This window comes from Arachis duranensis, chromosome 3 (assembly GCF_000817695.3).
Source record: "Arachis duranensis cultivar V14167 chromosome 3, aradu.V14167.gnm2.J7QH, whole genome shotgun sequence".
Lineage (NCBI taxonomy): Eukaryota > Viridiplantae > Streptophyta > Magnoliopsida > Fabales > Fabaceae > Arachis > Arachis duranensis.
Genome location: NC_029774.3, coordinates 23,103,252 through 23,126,450, shown reverse-complemented (window position 1 = coordinate 23,126,450; position 23,199 = coordinate 23,103,252). Strand labels below are relative to the sequence as shown.

The following is a 23,199-nucleotide window of genomic DNA, read 5'->3' as shown; positions in this document are numbered from 1 at the left end:
ACTTTCTGAGTCAATCAAGAGTCTCTTTTTTATTTAAAGACCTTCCATGTCTTTACTTTTCATTTAAATTTCATGTAACTTTCTTTCCATACAATTTATCTTCTTCGCAATGTCATTTCGTTTCCTTTGAATTCAGCAACTTTTACCCTTTTCAGTCTTTTACCTTTTAATTTGTCCTTTATTTTTCCAAACACTTTTCCTTTCTATAATTTGATTTCCTTTTTATTCAAATCGTTTAAGTTTTATTGTTCATTTCGAATTTCTGCAAAACTTAGTTCCTTCTTCTTCGTCATTGTCAAAGGCATGAATTTTGATGCAAATAAAACTGGTACTCACAAAGAGGAGTAGGTTTCGCTTCTAGACTATTTGATATCAAACCATCTTCGATTTGTTAAAAATTAACAAAACAAATCAATTTTTTAATTTTTTACTATTTTGAACATTTGGTTATTATGTCATAAGCAATAACTGAGAGATAAGCTAAAAAATTATAACACAGTCGTTGCGAGCGCAATAAAACTATAGTGTAATCTCTGACAACATTATAATGCAATAATGTTATACTGCACGTGCTGCTTGCGATATTGTATCAAAACTTCTCACAAACAACTGTTATATATATTCTTCCTCCTTCTCAATAACCTTCACTTTTCATCTATTATTTCTTCTTTCTCTCAAACACATTTTATCTATTATTTTTTCTTTCTCTTAAACACAAATTCTTCAAAATGACTAATGAGCGTATGGTAATTATTGTTTATCCAAATGCAATAATGTTACGCAAAGATGATGGTACACATTTTAAATATATAATTCTATTGTCATTCATACTTGGTGATTACATTCGTTGACAAAGCTTGAAAATTTATTTTTGGTTAAAATTAGAATACTTGGAATTAAGCATGTTTGAAAAATTAGATATCGGTGCATTTCACTAGACGCCACAAGAAATTCGATATAAGGTATTGTGACTGAAGGATAATGATCATGTGCGAGTTATGTTCGATTACCATGGAAAGATTGTGACTGAACAAGAGATAGAGCTTTGCATTAAGTTGGCGGATGCTGTCAGTAGTTCTTCTTCCTCACGTACGTTCCCAGCAGGATGTGCATCAGGACCTAATCAGGTGGGAAGAACCGAATCCTCCATAAGAATTTGGTCTTCTCTCCAAATGCCCAAAGAGTGGGTCTTCTCTCCAAATTTGTTTCCCGAAGAGTTTGAGTCACACAAAGAGTGGGTCAAATATGGTTATGATAATGGTAACAATGATGATACAGAGTTTGTCTCAGAAACTCAAATTTTGTCTTTTACTTCCTTATGACATATATTGCCACCACAGTTACCACTTCGTAGCTAAGCTTAATTTCCAAGCCATTATTCGACATTGGACCTGGATGCTATGTGAGTGGAGCATTCCTTTTGGTTCGGAGACACTAACGACTATAACATGGACGAAAGCATAGAGCTAAGGATTGACCATAGATTCTACAGCAGAGAGTCAGTTTACCTTGTCATCAAAAACTACAACCTTTGACGAAGTGTACAGTATCGAGTTGTTGAGTCTGATTATCTGAAGTATCTTTGTCAGTACAAATATTATTATGCAGGTTGTCGATGGAGCATTTGGGTTGTGTATCGACAAAATTTTGGTTATTGAGAGGTTCGTCATGCACATGTGCTGAGCGTCAACTATGTCCCAAGATCATTCAAATCTTGACAGCAATCTAATATACAAAGTGATATTTTCCATAACAGAAGGTCATTTTTTTATTTTTGCATCTTTTCTAGAAAAAGTGGTTACATGTTTATCATGTTATTATTATAACAAATCTAAAATTGGTTGACTTATTAATCAATTTAGGTAATCCTTTCGTTCTAGTTAGAGTATTACAAGAGGCAATATAGCATAGTTATAAATTTAAACTATCATATAAGAAAGTTTAATTGGCGAAGCCAAACACAATTGCTCAAATTTATGGGAATTGAAAAGAATCTTACAATCAGCTTTCGAAGTTGCTAACTGCGATTGGTAAGTGCCAACTTTTGGTGGAGGTTTGATAATCTTTGTATGGAGAATTTTTTTGATGATATCTTCTTTCTTGGTATTAAATCAAGTGTAGGAGTCGAATCCAGGTGTTGGTTTGAAAGGGTTCTTATTATTTCGGTTCTCATGGTACTTACTACCTTTTCTTTTCTCGGGTTGTGCGTTGCTTTTTTTTATTTTTGGGCTTGTGGAAGCCTCTTTATCTCCATCTGACCAACTTTTTTTCTTAAAACTTAGCCAAAGTCTTCGGCTTAGCAATTGCTATGGTTTTCTGAACTTACCAGGGCTCAGGCCATTCTTGGGCGCATGTAGATGAATATTTGGATTGCGGTTTGGAATCTCCACGGTAACTTGTCATGTAATCCTTAATAAGACTCTCGTGTTGGCCCTGCTTGATGGTACTGAAGTAGTCAAAGTCATGGACATATATCTTAAAAGCTACAAAATTGTTGACGAACAAGTTGGAAAGCTCATCAAAGTTTGAGATGGATACTGCAAGCAAAGAAGAGAACCAAAGTAAAGTAACACCATCTAAAAAGGTAGGAAAAGATCGACAAAATATCATATCATAAGTACCTTAAATAACATCATAGATTAAAATTTTGTGACATGTATATTGGGTTTCCCAAGTCCATTGTAAGGCTTCAAATTTGCTAAAAGAGTGAAATTTCTTGAGCATTTGAAAATTTATGATATTTGTTGAAAAATGATTAACTTTTTTTGTCACCCTTGCTGGAGTGACTTCCACTACCGTATTGACTTCTAAGACGTGGTTGTCTCTTTTGTATTGTTAACATTCTTCCTCTCATTATTGCCCTCCTGGCCGTTCTATCACTGGGCTAATAGTTCGGTTACTCACTGGACTTAGGCTTGTAGTGTCGCATTTATTCCTAGCAACTCGAATTAAGTTGGTGGAGGAAGAGGTGGAGTGTGTTCTATCATCTTATCCCAACATAGAAAATATATATAACACAAATGGAAATAAAAAGTGTGGGGTTATGTTCATTCGGCTCTACAGTAGGCATCAAAATATTTTTGTGTGATAAGTTTTATGGATGATGTATAGCTCGTTCTGCTAGGTATAAATTCGTTATCGTCATGGATGAATGAGGTGTATTTCAGCTTCGAGAGAATCAACAATATAGTGGTAGATGTTTCGTCCTGAGTACGCCGAGGTGTATGGTTTCCGGTTGGGCGCTTGAATCCTTGGCCGAGTTATACGTCGTCCAGGGGCAGCATTGTAATGCGACCTCGGCTCTCTGAAACATGGCGGGAGAGCACCTGCACAAAGCACTCCGACGCTCAAGTAAGTATGTGAGTTAAAAGAGAGTAAAGAGTAGTAAGTGAGAACGAGTTCTGTGACCTGTCCTCCTATGGCTTATGGGGCTTGGCTTTATAGGCGTGTGTTGCGTCAATGAGTGGTTTGTTTAAGTTCCGATTTGTCTGCTAAGTGCCGTTATTGATATCATTGGCTTGTGCAGAGACGTGATTGTGTTTTGGTAGTGGTTTCCGTTTTGTGAGTAACGGTCAGAAGATAACGTTGGTGTGTGAATGACTCAGATGGGATCCTCCGATTGTTTCTAAGCTAGATGGTCGATTATTCAGTTGTGATTCCTCGGCCGAGTATATCGGGGTACACGTCATAGCCCCCAAGCTCGGCTGGCGTTGTTTGAGAATGGTAGGCGAGCTTTGAAGTGACTCCTTTTTTGTGTTTGTTATTTTTTTTTTGACTTGGGTCTTCTTACTTGGATTCTGTTTGAAGGGATTTGAAAGGAGGTTTGCCTTGGTCTTTGCAAAGCGTGTTGCCTTAATTACTCTTTATTACCGTTTGGGTTCTCCACGTTTACCCACTAAGATAGTGGGCTTGCAATAATATTTTTGGAACTTACACTTTTGGTTGCTTCGCCTTCTTGCAGGTTTACTCCCGCTATGTCTTCCAAAGGTTAGAATTTCTTTCTCCTTTTTCACTGTTACTATTTTTCGTTCATTCATGGCGGGAGAGAGAGTGAAAGAGAAATTGAAAGCGGTTGAGGTTAAGGAAGATGATCCGTATCATTGGGTCCATGATGACGTTAGTACTCGTTCTTCCTCTTTCATTAGTGTCGAGTCGATGTCTGAGTTGTTAGGCTTGAATTTTGTGAGAGGTGGTTTTGGGGTTTTCATAGAGCTTCTTCCCTGTTTTGGTAGTGATAGGGTTTATGAGAGGAGAGGTGATTGGGGGTATTTCTATATGTATACCCCTGCATGACTGAACTTGGTGTTAGATTTCCTTTTTCTTCCTTTGAGTGTAAGGTTCTTACCCAACTCAACTGCGTGCCTTCACAACTACATCCCAATTCATGGGCGTTTCTTTGTGCCTTCCAGTGTCTGATGGACTTTCTTTCTCTTCCCTGTTCATTATCGTTGTTTTTCTCTCTGTTTCAGGCAAAAGGGGTTCGAAAGGGATTGTGGATTTGTCTTAGTAGTTTTCCTGGTCGTTCCCTTTTCCTTCTGTATAAATCATCTTTTAAAAATTTCAAGTCTCTTTTTGTCAAGGTTCGGTCAGTTGAGACGGAGTATCCATTTTATTTGGATGATGAACTTATTGAAAAATTTCCTTTGTATTGGTGTTCTGAACCTAGCCAAATTCTCGAGGCTTCCGAGCGGAGTGAGGAGGAGGAGTGTATTTTGGATTCTTTGGTTGAGGGTGTGGCTGCCGGGGAGTGTTTGTCCATACCTGATCTTTTGCACTTGTATGATTCTGGTGATAGTGAGGACTTGAAGTCCTATATAGGTAATGTTTGTTTATTTGTTGCTTTTACTTATTTTGCAATATAGTTCTTGACAGCTGTTGTCGCTTGTAGGTGGGCTAGTTCCTCTGTTAGATCCTTCTAAGTTTCAATCCTTCTTAAAAAAGAAGAAGGAGAAAAATGTGGGTGGTTCAGGGAGTAGGAAGGATGATGGTGATCAGGCTGCTCAATCTACTGCTCAGCCGGCATCTTTGTTTAAGAGAAAAATAGAGGAAACTGATAATTCTCTTGAAGTTATATCGGAAGGTGAACAAGAAGTACGCCGTCAAGCTTTGTACCTGGAGGTTGAGGGCGAGCTTAAGTCCAGCTATAAGGGCCTCATATTCGGCCTAGTTGTTGCTTCCTTGAAAATGGAACTGAAGGGATTGCTCAACCACGACGTTGTCTCCTTTTTTCAGGATTATTCCAGCTCCACTTCCTCCTCGGCTGGAAGCTCCGTCGACGTGTAGTTCCCAGAATATGTTGTGTTCGTCTGAGGTTAGTTCCGAAATGAAGTCGGCGAGAGTCTGTGCTTTTAATGCCGACCTTGGTTGAAACTGGATATCGAATTCTGAGAGCTCGATGGACCATTTGGTTAGTCGTCCGGCCAGTTCTGGTTTTGTTAGTATTGGTCTCAGTGGGTGGTTTGTACGAACTATGATTGTGTGGCTCTGGAAATAGTGCCTGAGTCTTCTTGCTGTTATTACAAGTGTTAAGGCTAGTTGTTCTATCTTTGGGTACCTTCGTTCTATTGATTGCATGACTTTACTGATGAAGTATACTGGTTGTTGTGACAATCATGTCTCAATGACTAGAGCCGAGCTTATGGAATGATTAGAAACAGATAAATATAAGTATAAAGGTTTACCGACTATTGGCCTTTGCAGCACTGGTGGTGATGACAAAATGTTTTTAAGCTCGGCGAACGCATTCTCGCATTCTTCTGTCCATTGAAACCTTTTGTTCTTTGCTATTGTCTGGAAGAAATGGTATGATCGGCTTGATGCTGATGGTAGGAACCGAGATAGTGCCGCTACACTCCCTGCCAATTGCTGTACTTCTTTTATAGTCTTAGGACTCGCCATGTTGAGTATTGCTTTGCACTTTTCAGGGTTTGCTTCAATTCCTCGTGAAGTTAGCATGAAACCGAGGAATTTGCCTCCTTGCACCCCAAAGGCGCATTTTTCAGGATTGAGTATCATCTTGTATGCTCGGATCTGTTCAAGTATCTCTTTAAGGTCGTCGCAGTGTGACCTTTCCTGAGTGGTCTTGGCGACCATATCGTCAACATATATTTCCATGTTCCGGCCTATTTGGTGACGGAAAACTTTGTCCATCAGCCGTTGGGCTGCACATGCATTCTTTAGACCAAATGGCATTACTCTATAACAAAAATTCCCATGTTAAGTTATAAATGATGTTTTGCTTTGGTCTTCTGGATGCATAAGTATCTGGTTATGGCCGGAGTATGCATCCATGAAGGTTAAGCTTTTGAAACCTGATGCGCTGTCTACGAGTTTATCGATACAAGGCAGAGGATAAGCATCTTTAGGGCAAGCCTTATTTAAATCGGTGAAGTCGACGCACATGCACCATTTACCTGTGTTTTTTCTTACCATTACCATGTTCGAGAGCCATGTGGTGAATTTGATCTCTTTGATGAAGTTAGCTTTAAGAAGTTTTTCGGTTTCTTCTAGTGCCACCTCCCCGAGGTTCCTCTTCTTCTGAGCTATAGGTTGGCTTGTTTTGTCGGTGGCAAGCTGGTGACAGATAATGTTCGGGTCTATTCCTGGCATGTCTGTTGGGGTCCAGGCAAATAGGTCGGCGTTGTCTTGTAATACTTTTACAAGTTCCAATCTTTCTTTTCCTTGTAGTGCTTGTCCGATGTATGTGACTTGTTCTGGCTTTGCTGTCAGTGGGACTTCCTGGAGCTCGTGTGCTGGTTCGGGTCTTTCTCGGGCATCTTCACAAGGGTCCAGCTCGGCTAGGGATAGTACCTCACTTGTGTTGTGGATGGCTTTGACCTCTTGTTGGAGTTCTATTCTTGGAGCCGACTTTTTTAGGCTTGCGTTGTAGCACTGCCGAGCTTGTTAGCGGTCTGAGTGAAGTGTCGCTATTGTTCCGTCCTGTGCCTGAAATTTGACACATAGATGAAAAGTTGAAACTATTGCCCTGAACATGTTCAGAGCAGGTTTTCTGAGTATAATGTTATAAGGACTGGGGCAGTCAACTATAAGATATTGTATGTCGATGTTTCGTGATAATGGATGGTTTCCCATCACCGTCCTCAACCATATGTAACCCTTAATTGGTACTCTTTCGCCAGAGAATCCGACTAATTCTCCGGACGAGGGTTGTATAAGTTTTTCGGATATTTTCATTTTTAGAAAAGTAGTATAAAACAAAACATCGGCACTACTACCTGGGTCCAGAAGGACCTTTATTACCAATAACTCACCTGTTTGGATGGAGATTACCACTGGATCGTCTGAGTGTGGTATGGCCGAGCATATGTCTGCTTGGTTGAAAGTGATCTCGAGGTCGTCTATCTCTTTGTTATTTTGTGGAGTTGTTCCTTCGATTGCCAACATTGTGCGGTAGCTTCGCTTTCGCGCCGAGGTTGTTTCGCTGCCGCCCGCGAATCCTTCAGATATTCAATTGATGACCCCTTTTGGTGGAGTATTGTTCGGCCATTTGTTGTCTTCTTTGTTTCTCGATGTTTGTTGGTGTTCTTCTCGGTCTGTTCCATTTTCTTTATGCTTCCTGCCTTCGATGTACTTATCCAGGAGTCCTTGTCGAGCTAGTCTTTCTAACAAATCCTTTGCTATAATGCACTCGTCGGTTGTGTGTCCATACTTCTGATGGAAGGCGCAGTGTTTGTTCCTGTCCACAAATCACTGATCTTGGTAGCTCCCTGCCCTGGCAGGAGGTTTTATGATTTTAGCATTGAGTATTTCTTTGATGATCCTTTTCCTCTTTGTATTGAACCTGGTGTAATTGTCGAACTTTGGGGTGAGCTTAAACGGTTTCCTGAATCTTTGTGGTCTGCCGACCTAATTGTTCGGCTTTCCTCCCTTCTGGGTTGCCTTTTTTCTGCCTTTTCGGCTTCACGGAGTTCCTCAATCTCCATTTGTCCGACCGCCCTTTCTCGAAATTCTTCTAATATTTTTGGTTTTGTTACTGCGATTGTTTCTCTGAACTTCCCGGGTTTGAGACCGGCCTTGAAAGCGTTTAGATGGACGGCAGGGTCCAGGTCTGGTATCTCCATGGTGGCCTCTGCGAACCTCGTCATATAGTCTTTTAGGCTTTCTTGTAGACCTTGGCGGATGGTTCCTAGGTAGTCTGATCCATGCACATATATCCGCGCCGCCGCGAAGTAGTTGATTAAGGACTTCGCCAACTCCTCAAATGAAGAGATTGATCCTTCAGGTAATTTTGAGAACCAAAGCAATGCAGCTCTATCAAGGTATGTGGGAAAAGCCCTGCAAAGCACGGGTTCATTGTTAGGGCCATTAAAGAACATCATATATTGGAATTTCTTAATGTGAGCTCGGGGGTCACCAATCCCCTTATATGGCTCAAGAGAAGAAGGAAGTGTGAAATTCTTCGGCATCTGATAGTTGGTTATTTCCTCGGAGAATGGGTTGTCCAAGGTTAACTTTTCCTTTGATGGGTTGACACTCAGTAGATCTGGGTTGTCTTTGCCTGGGCCTTTGGGGCCGTTCTCCTCATGCTTGCCGGCGTTGTTTCGGGTGGACGCCTCAGCGAGTCTTCGGACTTCGGCTTGCAGTTCTGCCATTTGGGCCAGGAGCTCGGCCTGAGTGATTTGGTGAATTCCGTTATCGGCCATACTGGAGAGTTGAGAAACCCTGTACAAAGAAAATACCAAGTGCGATATGACGTAAAAAGGTGGGGTTAGATTAGTTCTCGGGCCCCATGGTGGGCGCCAAATGTTCCGTCCTGAGTACGCCGAGGTGTATGGTTTTCGGTTGGGCACTTGAATCCTTGGCCGAGTTATATGTCGTCCAGGGGCAGCGTTGTGATGCGACCTCGGCTCTCTGAAACACGGCAGGGAAACACCTGCACAAAGCACTCCGACGCTCAAGTAAGTATGTGAGTTAAAAGAGAGTAAAGAATAGTAAGTGAGAACGAGTTCTGTGACTTGTCCTCTTATGACTTATGGGACCTGGCTTTATAGGCGTGTGTTGCGTCAGGGAGTGGTTTGTTTAAATTCCAATTTGTCTGCTAAGTGCCGTTATTGATATCCTTGACTTGTGCAGAGATGTGATTGTGTTTTGGTAGTAGTTTTCATTTTGTGAGTAACGGTCAGAAGATAACGTTGGTGTGTGAATGACTCAGATGAAGTCCTCCGATTGTTTCTAAGCTAAATGGTCGATTATTCAGTTGTGATTCTTTAGCCGAGTATATCGGAGTACACGTCAGTAGATATCTATAAAAGTATTACGACGTTCAAATAAAAAAAAAGTGTGATCGAAAAGAGTAACGAATATTTAGAGTGAATGATCTACCAAATTCTAATTAGAGTCTTTGCATATATAGAAAGTGAGAGTTGAAATGTACTTTTTATTCAGTTATTCTTTTAACATGATCTTTTGCTAACTTCCTTTAGACGTTATCTGAAAAGGGGCCACTACATTGTTTTCAATAACCAAATTATACACGTGCTTGTTAAAAATGTTGCTATCTGCTAAATCGTTTAGTCGACCGATTTATAGGGCATGCACATGTAAGGTATAACAGATAGATCAGTAAGTATATAAATTTTTGAAATTTTAAATTTTATTTAAATATTACATATATAATTAGCTAGTTTAATGAAATTTGGAAGAACATAATAATAGTTTAGTAAATGTTGTACTGTGCTAAAATATTGGGACTATATATTAGATTTTCATAGGACTATATATTATTTTATTTCATAATATATAACAATAACTATACGGTCAAATAAGATGAATTACAAAATAATTTTTAAAAAATTTTAAAAATTTTAAGATAATCTCTAAAAATTTTAAAAATTTTCAAATAATCCATTCAAATTATTTATATGTTATTTATAAATTAATAAATTTTAATTTCTAAAATTTTCGATCTATTTATCTAAAATTTTATTATTTATATAAACAATAAGTTTTCTACATTTTTTAAATAAATTATAAATTAATTTTAAAAAGGTACTATTTTTTAAAGAAAAAATTTTAAATAAATGAACCTCTATTTATTTTTGATTGTGCAAAATATTAATTTAATTTAATTTAATTTATAGGTATTATATTTTGTAATCATTCTTTAATGATGATGAAGAGAATGATTTAATGTTGTTTGAAAAGATAGGAAAATTTTTATTTAACATAAATTTTTTACATAAACAATTAAAAATAGTTGTGCAAATGGCTATAAAGGTAACACTTAAAACTTCTATGCAATGTGAACTAAATCATTTATGAAGTCAAATTTGTAAGTTTTGGTTAATTAACCATAAAGTTAATGTAAATTATTTACAAAATTTCAATATGAAGTTCCTAATACTTTATTTGCAATACTTGAAGAAGAAATATCTTGACAAATTCAAGTATTCTATTTATGTTTTTTAAAAAAAGTTGGGATTTAATGGTTATAATGTTGCACAAAATAAGTTTTTTCACTTAAGAGTATTTTTTTCCTAAGTTTATTTAGTGTCAATATCTCAGAAAATTAAAGATATAAATAATGATCTTTGTAATGCAATGACCTTTTAGATTTAATTATTATTATTATTATTTCTATATTACCTCGATGTAGATATCATAAGTTAATAATCAAATAATGTTATTTTTTATGACATATTAGCGTTAATAAATAAAATTATTTTTTAATATATATTTTGTTATTTTTTGTATTCTTTATTTATTATATATTTTTCAATAGTATTTTATTATTTTGAATAATAAAAATGTTATAAGACATTAATTTTTAAAAGATTAAAAACATTCAACTAGACTTTTTGAACTGTTAAAATTTTTTAGGGATTATTTTAAAATGTTTTAAATTCTTCAAAATTTATTTTATACTTCATCCTGAAAACTAATCCATCTCGCACACGTGAAAATCTAACGGTCATATGTATGAGTTAACATTTTACGTCAGTAATTATAGTTAGTGACTAACAGAGAGAGACTGTATTGTCCAATAGAAATAAACATTGGAGACTATTTTATATATTTTGAAACTTAAGAGACTAAAGTGTTCAATTCTCATATATTGATTTGGGTAATTACTCAATAAACAATTATAGATTGAGAAGTATTAAAAGAGAAAAGCTATTCATTCAAGCTTTTTATTTAACCAAATTTAACCAAGTTGAAATAATACATCTTACATCCACCCGCCACTTTTATTTTAGCTGGAACAAATACGTACATAAGTGTTAGTATTAAAAGTGAATTTTTTCGATAAGAAGGCGTTTCGACTACAGATTGGTCGATCTAAAGAACTTAGTTAAACTTAGCAACAGATGCGATACGAGCAAATCGAAGTCGAAAGAAAGATTGTACAAGAGCGTCAAAGTCGAAGCTTTTCAACACAAGAAAAACAGGTTGAAAAGCATTTATTATTTTTTCTTGAACATTAAAACTTTTGCTTGAACCTTAAGCTAAGTTGAGAACATGGATGCGAATTTTGGGGAAGAAGCTGAAGAGAACATGAGACTTGAAGGCCAAGATAAGAGAAGAAGTGGGATGTCAAAACTTGGGAGTCAAGGTTCTTCATGGTCAAGGCAAGATCGTGGCCTTAAAAAAAAGGAGAAAACTAAATCATGGTCAAAATTCTTCATGGTCAAGTCTATCTTCATGGTCAAAATAGGAGTAGTTCAAAAGAAATCAGTGACTTCAATAAAAAACACTTCATCATCAGACAAAAATTCTACAAAAATTTCTAGTCCCAACGATGTAACAGAAAATCATGGAATGCAAGTACATGTGAGTGTTAGGAGTCCATTTTTATTTTATTTTCCTTTCACTGCAACAAAATAGCATTTTTACGACGCTTTCGTTTAATGCTTAATGACAGTTTTTATCGTCGCTAAATTTTTTTGCAATTGTTAAAAAAAGTCATGGATTTGAGCGTCGCCAGGTGACATAGTGACAATTTTGGACCACCGTTGGTAAGAAGTGTCGCTAATGTTTGTGACGGTTTTTGAAGTATAAAACCGTTACTAATTTATAACACTTGTTATTTTTTTATGATATATTTAGCGACAGCTTTAAAGTCACTAAATTACTAAATTCTATGACAGCTTTTTCTTGTATTTCGTGACTATTTTAAGTCGTCACAAAATTTTTAACGATGCTTTTAAGTTTTTTATTCCTATGATAATTTTTTTTCTATATTTAATAACTGTTTAATCCATCACAATATATTTAGTGACGGTTTGAACATTCATACATACTCCAATTTACTAAAAAAATAATAAAAGACAACAATAGCCTTTTATTTCTTTTTTTTTTTGATAGTTATAAACTTGTAGAACAAACTAAACTAGCATGTCACAAGAAAAAACTAAATAAAATATCTATAATTAATACATAGAAAACTTATTACAATTGTCATAGTAAATGAGCACAAAAAATTTGATTACAATGGTCATAGATCATAAACTTTCACTTTAACCAAATTCTTTCTATTCAACTTTGATGCATCACCAATCATTTTGCCCTCAAGCTCATATACAAGTCCTTGCAAGGCATATAGAAGATACTTAACAAAATCACTGTATTATTTTTCATAAAGAGGGAGTACTATTATTACTTACTACAGTTATTCAACTAAAAAGATAAAATCTGTTAAGTTATGTTTCAATTGAACATGTTCTTTCTATGATTCCTCTTAATTGAAATATGAACCATTATTACTTTAAATAGGGTGTCTGTGAAGATCCTATTAGAGCGCCTTCTACTTTTAATAGACCATGAACTAGATTAGAATCATTCTCAACGAGTTCATAAGATATGGATCCTCTAGATTTATAACTTATCGCAAACAAGAGAAATAAACAAAAAACTTATTTCATAGTAGATATTCACAATATGTTTCTTATAGTAACTAGGTTCATGAATTATGGTGCTTATGAAGCAAAGTCATGTGATTTTCTTTTCCTTACCTTAGGTTAGAAACATAAATCTATAATCAAAACAAAAATAAAAGACAAATAACTAAAAAGATAAGGAAAACACTGATAAGATGAACAAAATCAGCAACAATATAGCTTTTGAAGGTTCTAGGCATATAGCTTTACTATTTATTATTGGTTCAATTATTCTGTTGATCTCTATAGTTTTGTGAAATTTTTAATTAGGTCTCTATATTTTTTTTTCTTTTTAATTGGGTTTCTGCACTAATTTTTTTCAACTAAAAAAAATTTGCAACTAAAAAAAAATTCGTATAGGAACCCAAACAAAAGAAAAAAAAGTGTAGGGATCCAATTAAAAAAAAAAATTGGTGCAAGAACTCAATTAAAAAAAATATAAAAACCTAATTAAATATTTCACAAAATTATAGGGATCAATAAAATAATTAAACCCTTATTATTTTATGAGTATGGTTCTGTAATGTATGATTTAAAACATACTCAGTAGCATAGCCGCGCCATTTAGTTAAGAAAAATTTGGAAGTCGTCTATGAACCTAAAAAGGCATTAAGCAATTTGAGATTAACTTCAAATCAAGTAACATTTTTCTACAGCTCCCTAACCATTTGAGATTAACTAAAGAAAGCATCATTTAAAGATATAAAAAGTAATTCTAGTCATAAACCAAAGAGAGTTTATAAAAACAGGAAATAAAAGAGCAATCCAATCCATGAAATCAATACTAAAAACACAAATAACTGAAACCAGTGAGTTACAAAATTCAGAAATCAGTGTGATAAAGCATAGATCAATTTCTTTATATCAAAACAACGGCCTAGACAGTTAGATCATTTACAATATGTTAGAGAAAAAAAAATTAGAACACCAAAATTAGAACTTCACAAATTAGAACACTAAACTTAAATAATTAAAAGGAGCCACTAATATAAGTTTGAAAAAGTGTGTAAACTACTCTTCCTTAAATTCCCTTATTCCTCTTACTCAAATTATCTATCATAAATAATCATTCACATAAACAAAGAACAAAAGATAGTACAAATAACACAAATTACTTCTCACATAGTTCAACTTAAACTTGATAAATCTAAATTAGAGGATCAACTTAGTCAAGTCACTAAACATTTTTCATAGCAAATAAAAAAATTGAAACACAAACAATCTCTATGTTCAACACCGAAGATGCTGAACTACATTAAACAATAAACACTTATTTTCATTATTTATTGCTGTATCTTTAATTTGGTGTACTGTTTGTTTTCTTTTTTGTTTTAATTTATTTCTTTTTATTTTTTATTTTTAATATTTTATTGTTATTTTACTTTCTTTCAATTTCAATTTTACTCTTTCATTTATTTAAAGTTTTTATTTATTCTACATTTTTTTTACTACAATTTGCCACCAGTATTTCGACGCAGTTTGTTTTGACATAAACTGTTAAATAATTTTCAGGTCGAGTCCACTCTTTTCAAAAGAGTTGTATCTGCACCTCAAATTGAGATCTTAATGCAAGTTTAATTTTTTTTATTCTTCTTTTCTTTTTTTTCTTTTTTTCACAAAAAAGAACAAGAACAAACAGAAAAAAAAACATAACAAAAAAAAGTAAAAACAACAAAAAAGAAAAAAAAAGACAAATAAAAAAGAAGCCAAGTAAGTTCTTGTTAAAAAATTACTTTCGATTAAAAAATTTCTATGTCATGATTAAAAAATTTTAGTATCAAAGTTAAAAAATTTTTGTATTGCGATTAAAAAATTTTAGTGCTATTTTTTTATTTTGTATTTTTTTCAGGCAGCTCTTATTTTTTCTTGTTTTCACAGTTCCTCTTATTTCACACACTTTTATAGTTCTTGTTTCGTCCTTTTTTATTTCAACTTCTAAGAGAAACAAAAAAAAAAGATAAAAATCAAACAAATAAAAAAAGTAAAATGAAGGAGTTATATAATTATTTATTTATTTTTTGATAATAAGCACAAATTTTTAAAAGAAACATACGTAATTTTATAAATAAAAATACATAAATTCTGTACGAAAAAAATAAAAAATAAAAAAATTGCATTATCAAGTGTTTAAAGTCTTGAAAAATTTTGATGTTAAACTAAAAAAATTTTAGTGTGAAGAGTTACAAAATTTTGGTTATTTTTCACGTCTAATAAATAATGTGATTCACGTGTATGTGTTGGAGTTTTTGTTGGATTTAAATTAACTTAATTAAATTTAATTAACAAAAGAGGAAGTATAAGGAGCCAATAGAATATTTGTACAATGTATATAATAGGAGTTTAGGGATGTTCGATTCAGTATTAGAGATATATCCGTTAGTGTTACCTTTTCCTATTAGCTTAAACTTTTGGGATAAGTAGTTTCATGACATGGTATCAGAGCTCTAAATCCAAAAGTCTTATTATTCTCGTTGATTATTATGGATAGTATGGCTGATATTCATTTTATTCCCAAAGATTTAGCCCATTGTACACATTGTACACTTAGTGTGTGTTTGGATTATAGTTTACAAACGGGAGTTCGTATAAAAATTAATTTTGCAAACTTGATTTTGATGAAAAGTAAGTTTGTGTTAACATGATTTATGTTTGGTAATCTTTATATCAAAATGGATTATAGTAAAATTATGTTGTTTGGAATATACTACTCAAAATCACTTTTAGATGAAAAATTACTAAAAAAGACATCAATTTAAATCATTTTCTATATTATCCTATCATTTTACTTTAGATATTTGAATAAATCTTATTAATTTATTTTATAATAAAATTAATATTTACTTACTAAATTAAAGTAACATATAAAAATTGATCAAATATATTTTAATACATAAAAATATTAAAGAGAGTACTATATATTTTATAATGTTAAACAAAAAGAAAATGTTTTATATTATTTTAGTACGGTTATTATTCTTTAATTTAGTATCATTTTGGACTATAAATTTTTATAATTAGTATATAATAAAAACGAAAATAAAGTACAATAAAAAAAATTCCGTACAAATATAAAATATAATAATTACAACTAACAACATATATCGTATGAACAAAAAAATTACAATAAGAAGTAAATAAAATTTATATGAATAAAATTAAATAAAAAAATAAAAAAATTTATATACAACATAAATATAATACAATAAAAGATAGAAAAAAAGAATTTATATAAACAAAAAATAATAAAAATATCATAACAATTAATAAAAATAATAATTTATATCAACAATAGTTGTCATATGAATAAAAATACAATAAAAATATGACATCATAACACTAAAAAAATAATATCAGAATACAAAAAATAATATAAAAAATATTTATATATAAATAAAAAAATAAAAAAAAACATAAAAATAAAAATATGAAAGAGAATACTAAAACTAATAAAAAAATTAAAATATTTATCTTGGTAGTGATTGTAACAAATCTAAAAGATTTTGATGAAAAAAATTGGAACCAAGAACATACACAAAAAACTATTATGAAAATTATATGGTTACTTACATCATTTTTATAGAAGAAATGAAGAATAGAATTGGTAGAAGAGAAATAATTTTCTTACTTAATTTCTCAATTATAATTAGCCTTTTTCAACGTGAACGCAGAAGCTAGAATTTTTAGTGTGTATTTGGATTTCAGTTTGTAAATGGGAGTTTGTATAAAATTGATTTTGCAAACTTGATTTTGATGAAAAGTAAGTTTGTGTTAAAGTGATTTATGTTTGGTAGTCTTTATATCAAAATAGATTATAGTAAAATAAATATTGTTTGGATTACACTATTCAAAATTATTTTTAGATAAAAAATTATTAAAATAGACATCAACTTAAATAAATTTTTTATATTATTCTATTATTTTAATTTAAATATTTAAATAGATATTGTTTAATACTATTTTAAACTATAAATTTTAATTATTTATGACTTTATTCTTAGTTATAATTAGTTTTTTTTACTTTATTCTTTTTAATGGGATCAATAATTTATATTATAATAAAATTATAATAATAAATTAATATACAAGGATTATACTTACAAATTTTAACAAAGCCAAACAAAAATATTTTTTTTATATAAAATCAAAAGTAAAAATTTAATAAAAAAATATAATTATATATTTAAAATATTTGAATACCAAAAGACCACAAGCAAGCAAATAAAGGGTAGAATCGATAAAACAAAATAAATTCAATTCTAACATGATTTTCTAAACGCAGAAGTTACAATTTTCAGCTTCTTATAAACGCACGTTACGAACGTAAAAATTACGTTGGCGTTTAGAGAAAAAAAAAATTCAAATAACAAGAGGAAGCGTTCAATGCACTCGAACGTGCTTCTCTTCTTTCTAACGCAAAACTAAATACACCCTTAAACGTACGTTTAGCGACAAAATTACTTTTAGGTTCAGAATTTTAAAGAGTTGTCAAATATAAAAATGAGATGTTTAAAGCACTCAAACAAACTTTTCTCCTTTTCAACGGTGAAATCCAAACACAGCCTTAAATTATTGACTTCTTTAATACTACTCTTAAGAAGAATGTTTGAATATGTAATGGGATTGATATTAAAAATACCACGGGAATAAAGGTGAATAATGATGAACTCCACTACTACAAAATTTCTCGTAACCGATGATCGACAGTAAATCATGTGATCCTCGGTAAATTCGAGAAATAAAAAGTCAGTTGAGAGTTTTGAAGTTAAATTTTTGTCTACAAACTACATATGAGCTTTTTAATGTATTGATTGGATAAAAAGTAAACAATTTTTTTTTATTGAAAATTTAACTAGCCAAGCTCATACAAAATCATCATAAGTACTTTATCTACATTGATTTGACAGAGAAACATCAAAGATGCAGATAGCTTGAGTTCTATGCTTAACAAGTGTCCTTAAGATGCATACAAGTTTATGAGAGTTGTTCGTAGTTGTTTTCAAAAATAGAAAACCACAGACTTCCGTTGTTTTGGTTCAATTTCTAAGAGATAATAATGATAGATTCCCACAGTTAACTAATGGTATAAAGCTTATTATTCCATTAACAACCACCCTTGGATTCATTTGAAAAAAAATTTGACATAATTCCCTAATTAATTATTGCAGCTTAGTCGAGACATCATGTGATACATGAAGGCATGCACTTTGATAAAGAAAAGATTAACTATTGAATAGAAAAGAAAAAGATGGCCTTGCAAGTTGCAACATTTTCATCCTGTTTGGATGTGAAAGAACTTTTTAAACAGAATTATTACTAGTTTTTAAATTAGTTTACTTGAAGGGGAGTTTTAGAACAAGATTGAGCTATTTTCTGTGTGACTTTAAGGTTCTGTCCAATTCAAAATGTATAAACAACTATTGATGTAGACAACTCTATATGTTACACCTTTTGAATGAGGTCTTTTTTCAAATCTTGAAAAAAAATAAGTAGATAATAAAAATATTAAACAATGTGAACAATGAATATATTGATTATTTAATTTATTAAGTATACTAATAATTATTCTAAGAGAAATGTTAGGGGGCAACAATTTTGGTGTTTTGTAATTATCAATTGACCATCAATAATGTTTTTAATAGTGTGAGATTATATCTAATAGTGGGAGATTACTCACTTTTATTTTGATAGTTAAGTATTGGCTAAAAAATACAGAAATTACTGGCCCCTAAACTTTTTCTTATTCTAATATTAAAATTTAAGTGAGTGATTTAAAAATATAATGTATTTTATTTAAATTGAGTCAATTTTAAAACCCGTTATTCTTATTTTACTCGGTCAACCTAACTGAGGCTTGTATCCGGCAAAAAGTATTATATAAACCTAATCCGTCATGAATGTTACTCATCCTTTCTAAGGTTGAATGAAATCAACAAGAATGGAATCATCAGCAGCTTCTTTGAAGATAGCAATGTATCCATGGCTAGCTCTTGGGCACCAAACTGCACACTTCCACTTAGCCAACAAGTTAGCCGAAAAAGGCCACAATATCACATTCTTCGCCCCAAAAACAACACAATCCAAATTAGCTTCCTTCAATCACCACCCCAACCTTATCACCTTTGTCACAATCACTGTTCCTAATGTTGAAGGCCTTCCACCACATGCTGAAACCACCTCAGATGTGTCTCCGCCTTTGCTTGCAGTCCTCATGACCGCCATGGATCAAACTCAACAAGTAATGGAAACCCATCTTTCGACTCTTAAACCTGATATTGTTTTCTATGACTATTTCACTCACTGGTTGCCACCATTGGCAAGGCGTCTAGGAATCAAGGCCATTCATTATTGCACTGCGCGTTCTGTGATGGTAGGCTATCTTCTCTCCCCTGCAAGGATCAATCAAGGGATACACAATCATGTTGATCTAACGCATCCTCCTCCGGGGTACCCTGCTTCGTCGTCCATAACGCTTCATACACATGAGGCACGAGAAATATATAACAAGAGAAACATAATTTTCGGCAGCAATGTTCTTCTCCGTGAACGTATATTCAATACCATGATTGAATCTGACGCTTTGGCATATAGAACATGCAGGGAAATTGAAGGGCCTTACCTTGACTACGTAGAGGAACAATTCAAGAAGCCTGTGATTCTATCAGGACCAGTTCTGGAGCGACCGAATGCTAGTCTAGACGAAAAATGGGGTTCATGGCTTCAAGGGTTCAAAAGAGGTTCAGTGGTTTATTGTTGTTTTGGAAGTGAGTGCTGGTTACAACCAAATCTGTTCAAAGAATTGCTGCTGGGTCTTGAACTCACCAACATGCCGTTTCTAGCGGCATTGAAAGCCCCAGTTGGGTTCGATTCAGTTGGAGAGGCGCTACCAGAAGGGTTCGAAGAGAGGGTTGCAGGAAGAGGAATCGTGTATGGAGGGTGGATCCAACAGCCATTGATATTGGAACACCCTTCTGTGGGTTGCTTCATTACACATTGTGGATCAAGCTCGTGTACAGAGGCATTGCTGAATGAGTGTCAAATAGTGTTGCTTCCAAATGGTGGTGACCAGTTCCTTAATGCAAGAATGATGGCAAACTACTTGCAAGTTGGTTTGGAAGTGGAAAAGGGGGAACAAGATGGATTCTACACCAAGGAAAGTGTGTGCAAAGCTGTCACTATTTTGATGGATGATGAGAATCAAACAAGTAAAACACTCAGAGCTAACCATGCTAAATTAAGACACATTTTGCTTCTTAAAGATTTGGACTCCACTTATATTGACAACTTCTGCAAGAACCTTCATCATATTATAAGGGAAAAAAATTAGTTTCTACTTTTCTAGGTACTTCATTTTGAGTTTAAGTGCAGATTGTATCTCATAATAAATCATTTTGTGTGAAAAAAATATGTTCTTTTCATTTCAAATTAATTATCTTTTTTATTTTTTATTTTTGTTGTAAATTGAGTGGCGTCTTTTAATTTTAAGAAGTGATTAATTATATTGGTGATTTCTGTACATATTTTTATTTATACAAAAATTTTCTAAAATCTTTTTAAACAAGTGTTTCTACTTTGTTTGTTTGTATCTTTATTTGAAAGTTACAAAAAAAAGGTTTTTATGTTATGAAAATATTCTATAGTAGAAAATAAATGTTAACCCTATTAACAAATTTATTAATGTAAATTGGCATAGATGGATAAAGATTTATATTCTTTAATCACTTTTTTTAATTTAATATTCCCTGAAAGAGTGGACAAAATTTGATTTAGTTTGGTAAAAATTTTTGAAGAGGTGTTTATATTTTTTAAAAGCTTAAGCTTCTTATTTTGTGTTTGGTAAATAAGAAAAAGATCATGTGTTTGTGTTTGCAGCTTTTAAAAGAATGGAGTACTTTTGAAAGTACCTAAGATAGAATTTTTTAAAGTTGACTTGTGCTTTTCAAAATTTAAAAGTTTAATATAATCTTATATATTAACTAATTTTTAAATTTAATACTTATATTTATGTTTATTATAATATTTTTAAATTTTAAAAACTATTTTATCAAACACAATTAATATTGCTTATATTTATTAAAAACTATCTTTTTAAAAATTAATTTTTATAAACTATTTTTAAAAAATAAAAGTTTTACCAAATTAAGTGTCTGTTTATTTAAAAAAATCGTCCACTTTATACTGCTGCAGTATTCAAGAATTAGTTATTGGACTTTTATTTTATTTATCAACCAGCATAATTTACATCAGCAAAGTCAGAGAATCTTACAATAAGATTGAACATACACAAAATAAATAGCATTCAAACATAGGAGCATCTAATGTCAAAATAATTTTCATTTTCGTATTTTCAAAATACTTTAATTGAGTTAATACTGAATTTTATTCTTAAAAATTATCTATTTTTAAATTAGTTTTTTAAAAATAAAATTAGTTATTAATTTTTAAAAGATATAACTATAGGTTTAGTTAGTCATTTTATGAGTTGGTCATTTTACGTAACATGATAATCTGATAAATTAATATCTTGTATCATAAAATAATTTCTTAGCATGTTCTAAACTGATTTAAAGTCAAATTATTTTTTGAAAGTTCTCACAAATCATTTTCATCTCTAAAATTTAAAAAATTGAGTCAAGTTAATTCTTTTATAAATCTCTATTTATTTTTATTCATAATCTTAAATGTTTAATATTTTTTAATACTATTAATTTTGATCTCATTTATTATACCTTACCAAACAAAGTTTTTTTTATATAAAATAATAAAAAATATATATTATTAATTTTATATACTTTTTATGTCTCCGACACAACTATAATATAAGTATAATTGTTCATCAAAATAATTAATGATTAAATTATTAAAAAAATATGCCAAATTTTGCTTTAATAGATTGAACTTAACATTAATTTAGTTTATTTTATTATTAAACTATCTAAATTTAAACCAAAATATTTCAATAATTCAAAGAGAAAGGTCCAATAAAAGACTAATAAAATTTAAAAATAATGTTCTTTTTAGTACATAATTAATAATCATCTGATAAAATCATTTAAATAAAAGATTTTCAGCACAAACAACTAAAATTTAAAAATGTTAAAATTTAAGAATATGAATGAGAAAATTGAAAAATGTTAAATCTAAGAATATGATAAGAGAATAATATTGTAATCATTTATTTTGTTTACTTTGATGAATAATTATTGTTTATGTTCATAATTGTTGGAGACATAAAAGTATATAAAATTAATAATATATTATTTTTATTATTTTATGTAAAAAGGATTTTGCTAGATAAGTATAATAAATAAAATTAAAATTAATAGGATTAAAAAATATTAAACATTTAAGATTCTAAAAAAAGATTTATATAAAGACTAATTTGACTTAATTTTTAAATTTTATTAATAAAATAACTATCAAATATTTTTAGAGACTAATTTAACTTTAAATATATTTATGATATGTTAGATAGTACATCAATCAATTATTTTATAACACCTGATAGTAGTCTGTTATGTTATCATGTCACGTCTTAATATGTCACATTATTATCTTATACTAATTATTGATTTAACTTACAATTATATCTTTCAATGACTAATATAACTAATTTAATTTTTGTTAATGCTAAGAAGACAAAAACAAAAGTCAGAACATTTATTTACAATTAATAAATGCTAAACAAAGCAAATTTTGGACTAATTTTTTTTGTTACTAAACATTTTTATTTAATTTTTAGGAGACTAACAAAATACGAATAATCTTTTAAAAAACTATTTAAATTATAACACCCTATCAAACAGAGTTTTACGCTTAAATTCGTAAATTAGATGTAGTGAGGTATTACGACCTCTCAAAATAAAATGTGTACATAGGCATATATGAAAAGAAGTTTAACTAGGAGTTTTGAAAAAAAGGTTAAGCAAAACATAAGTCAAAAATCGCATCACACTCAAAACAGTTAAACATAGAAGGAAAAAGATAACCGCGTATGAAAAAGTGAATATAGAGTTCCAAAGAAACATATAGCTAGCCCCAAACTCGACTTGCGAAGCAAAAGTCGGCCAGAGTATATATATACATATATACAACCCAAAAGAACCCAACCCAAAGTAGATCTTCACTTCGATGGAACCTCCAGCACGCTCAACGAGGTGTCTCACGTCCTGTATTTGAAAAACAACAGAATATGTATGGAATGGGAATCGCGGTGATTCTCAGTATGGTAAAGGTGCCTGTATAGATAATAAATAATGTCTTGAAAAGTCAGAAACATTCCAAAACTCCAACAATCCATATTTAT

General features: G+C 31.7%; 2 protein-coding genes across 2 annotated transcripts; one reads left to right on the top strand and one right to left on the bottom strand.

Annotated features, from left to right (window-relative positions):
• Nucleotides 1-7,745: 7,745 nt before the first annotated feature.
• On the bottom strand, nucleotides 7,746-8,663 carry LOC107478193 (uncharacterized). The gene has a single exon (XM_016098335.1). It carries the CDS (start codon nucleotides 8,661-8,663, stop codon nucleotides 7,746-7,748), a length of 918 nt encoding a protein of 305 aa, XP_015953821.1.
• A 10,086-nt stretch (nucleotides 8,664-18,749) lies between these two features.
• On the top strand, nucleotides 18,750-20,237 carry LOC107478068 (UDP-glycosyltransferase 79B30-like). Its single transcript, XM_016098189.3, has one exon. The coding sequence runs from the start codon at nucleotides 18,817-18,819 to the stop codon at nucleotides 20,218-20,220; it is 1,404 nt and encodes a 467-aa protein (XP_015953675.1). The 5' UTR covers nucleotides 18,750-18,816; the 3' UTR covers nucleotides 20,221-20,237.
• Nucleotides 20,238-23,199: the final 2,962 nt, after the last annotated feature.

Excerpts from the sequence above, each read along its gene's own strand:
- LOC107478193 (XM_016098335.1), bottom strand. The coding sequence starts at position 8,663 with ATGGCCGATAACGGAATTCACCAAATCACTCAGGCCGAGCTCCTGGCC.
- LOC107478068 (XM_016098189.3), top strand. The coding sequence starts at position 18,817 with ATGAAATCAACAAGAATGGAATCATCAGCAGCTTCTTTGAAGATAGCA.